Source organism: Ipomoea nil, unplaced genomic scaffold (assembly GCF_001879475.1).
Source record: "Ipomoea nil cultivar Tokyo-kokei standard unplaced genomic scaffold, Asagao_1.1 scaffold2690, whole genome shotgun sequence".
Taxonomy (NCBI): domain Eukaryota; kingdom Viridiplantae; phylum Streptophyta; class Magnoliopsida; order Solanales; family Convolvulaceae; genus Ipomoea; species Ipomoea nil.
Genome location: NW_017619118.1, coordinates 1,118,646 through 1,125,946, shown reverse-complemented (window position 1 = coordinate 1,125,946; position 7,301 = coordinate 1,118,646). Strand labels below are relative to the sequence as shown.

The 7,301-nt window shown below is 36.6% G+C and overlaps 1 protein-coding gene across 4 annotated transcripts; it reads right to left on the bottom strand.

Moving 5' to 3' along the window:
- Positions 1–277: 277 nt before the first annotated feature.
- LOC109155106 lies at positions 278–7,051 on the bottom strand. Of its 4 annotated transcripts, none has more exons than XR_002049847.1 (6): positions 6,649–7,051; positions 4,879–4,984; positions 2,560–2,650; positions 1,268–2,278; positions 697–1,046; positions 278–533 (listed from the first exon to the last, which is right to left on the bottom strand). XR_002049847.1 is itself a non-coding variant. In XM_019302844.1 (5 exons), the coding sequence occupies exons 1-4, from the start codon at positions 6,991–6,993 to the stop codon at positions 1,300–1,302; spliced, it is 1,521 nt and encodes a 506-aa protein (XP_019158389.1). In that variant the 5' UTR covers positions 6,994–7,051; the 3' UTR covers positions 278–533; positions 1,268–1,299. The 4 variants fall into 4 exon arrangements, 2 of the variants coding, with proteins under 2 accessions (XP_019158389.1, XP_019158388.1); XR_002049848.1 differs by having other exon boundaries at positions 815–1,046; XM_019302844.1 differs by lacking the exon at positions 697–1,046.
- Positions 7,052–7,301: the final 250 nt, after the last annotated feature.

Genomic DNA, 7,301 nt, shown 5'->3' with positions numbered 1-7,301 from the left:
GAGAGATGAAATGAGTTGCTCCTGCAAGCACCCTAAATTTTGCAGAATGTAGGTCTCATAGCGCCCAAGCTGGCGCGTAAATCAATCTAATTTTATTTTTTTCTTTTTCAGCTTTTGATTTTTTTTTTTCTTCCCCTCCAAAGATCCACACAAAAATCCCCACTATTAAGGATGCCCTTTAACAAAGACAAATTTCACTCTATACCCCATTACTGAAGTATAAGCAGTGTCATTCCTTGTATATTTTTTCCAAGCTGGGACTTGCTACACAAATTAGACCACAATTATGAGAAGACCTTTTATTAGTGTTTTATTTTCTATATTTTTCCTCAATCAATTTACAGAATAAAACTGCTCAAAATTGTCTAATGCATAATATAAACATCCTTATCCCTACTGCTACCATCAATGTTCATTTGTTTCTTTTATCCCTCAACTCTTCTTCCATAAGACAATCTGCAACTTCTTGTTGGGATCTAAGAACACCAAAATGTAATTTTGCGTGTCCCCTGCTGCCACTCTTCTTCAGCAGCCTGCACCATTCAAAACTCAATAAACGAACCATCTTTGCCTCTTAGTTCAAAATCTAATCTATTGTTTTATGATACCAGCAATCCAGCATACATAACATCTAATCAACGAGGTTAGCAATTTCAAGAAAAAGTCTAAGCAGTCTTTGTTATCAGATAAACGAACCATGTCTTTGCCTCTTAGTTCAAAGAACATGCCCTGCTGTAATTTGTAAAAATGCATCTTCTTTGCTAATGCCTTCGAGGAGTTAGTCCAATGGAACATTAGGCTGTTATAGTCATACCTAGTCGTTGAATGTGTGTGGGGACTTCATATCCAAAAACAGACAACCAGGCAATAGCAGAGTAAAGGAAACTGGAGTAGAACAATGAACAAAATCTCTTAAGTTCAATTGATCGGGGAAGATAAATGGCTTATCGTGCTGCTTGGCTGAGATGAGTTATGCTGAATTGCTGATACAAGTGGTGATTTCTGTGTAACCCTAGCAGAACCATCTTTTCATAACATAGAATTTTCTGTGTAAGATATTAATTAAAACATTTAGAAATATAAAATATAAAAATAAAATAAAAGTAAAAAATAAATCCAATCATTTAAAGTAAAATCTTCAAGTACGGCGAAGAATGTGAATTCAGTTAAAGTTCCCCTTCCCCTCCAGCTCAATCTAATCTTTTGCATTTGGAGATACATTGTTTCCCAGCAGAAGGAGAAAAAATGTCGATAGATTATTGATTACCTGCTGAAGAGCACCTATCCACCATGCTTGCATCAGTTTCTTGGTACAAATGTGCAATCATGCTTTGACCCATCACGAGAACTTCCAACGGGCTTTCTATATCTGTAGTGATCACGAGAATCTTCTTCAGTTTTCAGTCGATGCATCAACATCTTCAGAGGTAGGAACTTCTCATTCATCAATTTCACACGATAATCCTTCCAGGAAGGTGGGAGCTTGGAGATAATAGCACTGACATGAAAATTCTCGTCCACCAAAACTCCTGATGCCATTATAGAATCTGCAATATTGTTTAGCTCTATAACTTGGTCAAGAATTGATATACCATCAAGTATTTGAAATTGTATATACTTGTTCACTTGAGACCTCATTGTTCCAAAATCCTCGTCATAAATCAATTTGAGCTTTTCCCACAGCTCCTTGGATGTGTATGTCTTATTTGAGTACTCCTCAAAAAGTTTGTCAGATAAAGAGTTCAATATGCTGCGACAGCATACATGATCATCATGAATCCATTTTTTTACAGCAGCCTTAGCTTGGAGAGTTTCTTCACTACTCACTTCTGGGGTAATGGGAACTTTTGGGCAGGGTTCAGTGAGCACATATGCAATATTCAATTGCTTCAGGAAAAATTCCATCAGATGCTTCCAACAATAATAATTTTTCCCATCAAGACGTGTAATGGGAACAAGGCCCACAGAAGGGAAGTTTGTAAGAGAATTATGTTGCATCCGCTCCTCGGGAGCAGAATTAGGCATTGGACTAGAAGTAGCCAGCAGCTTCTGATTTCTCTGAATGGAAATTAGACCTTCAGTGTTTGTACTCTTCACGGTGTCATCCAAATTATCTGCTTGTTTCTTTTCTACAGAGCCATTCTCTTGATGATTAAAGGAATCATTTGAACTCGGGATATATGTCTCAGTTTTTCCACTCACTTCAGGAGCATCCACAGTAAATGACCTTGATGTAACAGCCTTATCGGCCTTAGTCTTCTTGCTAGCACGTTCACATCTGCAGCAATTTATTGATTGCATAGATCAAATTCAGTCAAAATTAGCTATATATGAATACACATGCAAGCACACACGCACACACACCATTATATATAAACAGACAGGAGATATACTACAGAACTTTGAATATCTCAGAGTAAATATCAAATGGCACTTTGAGTCTGAGTAAGCAGATTTGAGATAAGGTTTACAAGGCAACATATTACCAAGTTAATGCCGGGCATACATATACAACATCATATATATTGATTTTGTTAACGCCAGTTGTGCCTCAGGTACCTTATCTTTGATTCCATCTTGATGATAGCTTCTTCTATAGCAGGGAAGCTACTCCTAAAAGACGACCATTGTTTGACTGTCATGTTAACACCTGAATTTGCAGTGTAGGCAAGTTGTCAATGAACTGAATAAGTAAACAAGATGATGATAAATTGAAAACAATTTAGAGGGCTTCTATCTAAGAAATTAGATTGTATATGCACTGGAGCACAAGGTAAAAGGCTGTAAGTATCATGTTCTCTACAGAAGTTGAAAGAATAAATTTTATGATACAGAACCACAGTAAATATAAATATAAAATAAGAAAGATAATCACACAGACATATCTAGACACACATGCACACAGGAAAAAAAATACTACTTTATGTTTAAATGTATGCTTTAGGTAGCAGTGTAGCACTAAACCAGCAATGAAATTATGGGCATATATCATAACAGATAGATTATAAGCTTCATAATATGCAAAATCCTGACCCTTATTATACTTGGATGATTTGAGTTGAGTTGTCCAAGAAGAAATGCCACATTATTCAAACACAAAGCCTTATTTTTTAGTATGTGAGTCCTTAGCATAAAGAAGCTGAGATTAATACAAGATTAATCAGAATTGCCTTAACCAATATCCTAAGCTAAGTATGATTTAAAACCATAACAGTTTGAATGGCAAGACTCAACATAGTTGCATTATTCTCCTGGTCTCTGATATGGAAATCTTGCATGACGACACATCAGTAGAAATTTTGACAGTTTGGGACAAATATAGATAAAATGAATATGTAGAATAAAAGATAGGTCTTGTTGAAACAACCTTTCCAACTCCAAGTATACAATTTGATTTAGGGTGTGTTCGGAAACCCGGAAAATGATTTCCGAGTTTCTGGTGTTTGGCTAGGCAAGGAAAAGAGAAGTCAAAGGAAAATAACTCATGGTCAATGGAAAATCACTCCACTTTTTCGGAAAATGAGTTCCCCTTTTTTTGGGGGAAGTCATTTTCCATATTCCATTCAGACGCTCCACCTGCAATCTCCACGCCTCCATCTGCAAGCTCCAGCCTCCATCAACACGAGAACAGGCTCCGCCAACAAATTCATCACCAGAAAAGCTCCACCGGAGACTTCCTCATCACTGGTTTCCGCATCAGAACCAAAGGCATTGGTTTCCGATGCGGAAACCACTCGCAACTGGCTTCCGGCTCGCAGCCGGAAACCAAAGCCACTGGTTTCCGGCTGCGGACGGAAACCAGTGATGAACTGGGAAGATGTTTGTGATATTTTTTTTAATCTCTCAGTATTTTTTTTTATTTGTGAAATCAATTCCTCTATTTGCGTAGAAATGGAGGTGGTTGTTTTGGGTTCATGTGCTTATTTGTTTTGACTGAATTACTCTATTTTTCTGAATTGAAAGCCAGGGAAGAAGAACAAAGCAGAGCATAAAAATTTAAAAAATGAACTTATCAAATAATATAAAAAGTAAAAAATAATGGAAGAAATAAAATACAATTCTGGTCATTTTTCTATTCATTTTCTGGAAAATGAACCAAACATACAAAGACAGTTTTCCGTTGTGCAGCCAAACACCGGAAAAGAAAATGTTTTCTGGAAAATGACTCATTTTCCTGGAAACATTTTCCAAAAGTCATTTTCCTGCTTTCTAAACGGACCCTTAATTGAAAAAAAAAAAAAAAAAAAAAAAAAAAAAAAAAAGCGATACAAAGCAATTGAATGGTCAAAGATCAGTCAAGAAAAGATTGAATGCCTTTACTAATCCTGCAACTTTAAGATAGGAAACAAATAAAAGAAAATTTTAATGCTGATACTTCAAAAACTGCATTTTTAGTATTCACGTCTTTGTTCTGGATGGGTGCTGGATAATGGACAGTAATGTACATATAAAGGAGATAGCACATGGCATTTTTATCTGACAGTAACAAGGCAGCAAACACTAAGATCACCAGTTCTGAAGATAAAACTTGAATTATTTGAGAGAATAGTATCCCTTTATCTCTTACTTTTCTATGGTGCAACTTATCTTAATATGATTGCTCATAATTTCGGAAGCCTCAAAAGAAAAGATAAGGAAAGAAAGGAGCACATGAAAATTGCAAATAGCAAAATATGAATTCCAAAATATTGAAAGGAAAGTACTACATGGACTTCCAATCTCTACTCCCTACACTCAAACTTTTGATGTAAACACTTCTCTTGGGACCCACATGATAAAGATATCTTGTCATTGCTTGCCAAATTAGGGAGTAAAAGTGAGCAAGTAGAGATTGGGAGTCTGTATAGCAGAACTCATACTGAAATAGACAAATATCACCTTTATTAGTAGCGATCTGCTTTCCATCTTTCCTATAGTACTCCCAGATTGACACCAAAGTCTCGCCTCCTAGTGAACGAACTGTCACCATCCTCCTCCAGGTGAGCTAACAGAAGACAAACCAGCAAAGCTTGTGAAAAAAAAAAAAAAAAGGGTTCGTGGTCAAAATAGACATGAAAGTTGAGGTTACATTACTAAAGTGAAATTGGCTCTGCTGATTAATAAAGGCTAAGATAAAATACTTATAAAATTTCAATATCAACCCTTTTAGCCAACAAATATTGTAATAGATTGACTTCTTTATTCATTAAAGTAGTGCTGTTACATAAAACAAAATAAGATTAGTAACTAAACATAAACCATTGCTAAGTTAGAGCCAGATTAGGCACAGATTTTTTTTTTCTTTCATTACATAATAACTTAGTTACTTTTCATCAAATGTCTTCAATCAGTACGAGAATCCACTCTGTAATGAATTCACACAATAAACAGAGAAATGTACAACCGCAGAAGAAGATTGATGGCAAGAAAGAATACAGGAACTATAGACAGAACTGCACCGAAGAAAAGATACAGAGAGAGTTGCATAAAATTTTGCAACAAATTCCCTCTGTTAGTCTTATAGCATGTGCTAATTATGTTGGCTATTCACTTCACCTCCCTAGGCGTCTTGTGACCTTTCATTTACAGCCTGAAGGCTCAGTACATGTAGACATCATCTAAACCATGGCAAACTCAAGGAACGAAGGACTAATAGATGATCAACTTCTAGGCACTCTGTTATGAATTGTTGAAACCTGATATCATGGAAAAGTAAGAAGTGGAATGTGGTGATATCAAGTGCAGTAGTCGATTTCTTAGGCACATGGAAATATTGGATTTAAATGCGGGTCCTAAATCCATGCCTACCTCTTAGGTACTTGTCTCTTTCATTAACCACCACACATTTTCGAATTTCTTGACCCGCATCTTGTTTCTGCCTTTTTAGGACTTGGGTTATGCTTGGAGGGTCTTCAATGAATTCCAATACACAATGTGCCGTCTTACAACACTATGATCAGGGCTTATACAATGGGCAATTTACTGAAGGATGGCTTGGGGCTATACTGAGATATGCTTTCTTTGGGCATTGTCCACTTTATTTGTATTCATATTGTGGATGTGTTGAGAAAGCCTATGAGGTGCTTAGAAATCCCTAAACTTAGATCTACACACAACTAAGCATAGTCAACCAAATCGCCATATCAATTTAAAATCCCTAACCTTAGATGTCAAAAAGCTTTAGTCCCTTTGTCCTACAGTGCACTATGATGCATGTAAATGCTGTCATTTGATTTTATTCTAAAAGAAATTAACTTGCAAAGTGCAAACATGTCAGCTCATAGTGACAACCAACTCCTCCATTTTGCATCTAATTGAACTAGTGTTCGCATCTGCTTAGTTGGCTAAATTCATTCAAAATGCACACCCATCCTAGCCTCCTAGGTGCAGTGATTTGAATGTCAGTAAGGACACCACATTTTGTGTATAATTAAACTACTATTGACTTCAGCTTCGTTAGCTAAATTCATTCATAACACACTCACCTCCTAGATGTAGCAATTTCAATGTCAGCAAGGACACAACTTCTGAATTTCAAACGCTAAATTGATTCACTTGAATACCATAGTTAAAAAAGCACAACATATATACATAACCATCATTTGCCCTCAAGTCAACTACAATAAATGCGAATCAACCATTTACACAACAAATATAAACTAAAACTACCTTACAGATGACCTGACCAATACCGTCGGCTGTATCAGGATCAGGAGCAGCGTCAATATCCACCTGTCGTCCTTGATCATTTTCTTGATTATCTGTCTCGTTGTTGTTACGCAACAGTTCTTTAGGGTGAGCTGCTGAGGTGGCGGAAGAGAGCAAGAAGGATTCGATAGTATCTCTGATAAGGCGCTTGTGAGGGAGGGTAGAGAGGTCGCAGCCAAGTCGCACCGCCGCGTCGGTACGGACACTAAGTTCGGTGGCCGTTTCCAAGTCGGCGGTTGTGAGGATATCGATCACGGTGTCTTCGATTTTCCGGCGTTTGGGTTCTGGAAGCTGTTCTTCGTCCATTATTGTTGGAAAAGGAAAATGCAAAGACTTTCAGAGAAGAGTTGTAAGTGTGGTCAGTGGTTTTAATTAGGGATTTACCCCTTCAAGAAATAGTAATCTAAACTAAGGATGAAAACGGGTAGAGTAACTGCCCATTAAACCCTTTATACAATGGTTATACATTGGTCATTTGGTCCAATAAGATATCATTTCCTAATAATCTCTCTCTCTCTCTCTCTCTCTCTATATATATATATATATATATATATATATATATATATATATATATATATATAAGTAAAATGATGGCCAAAAATTGTTTCCCTCTA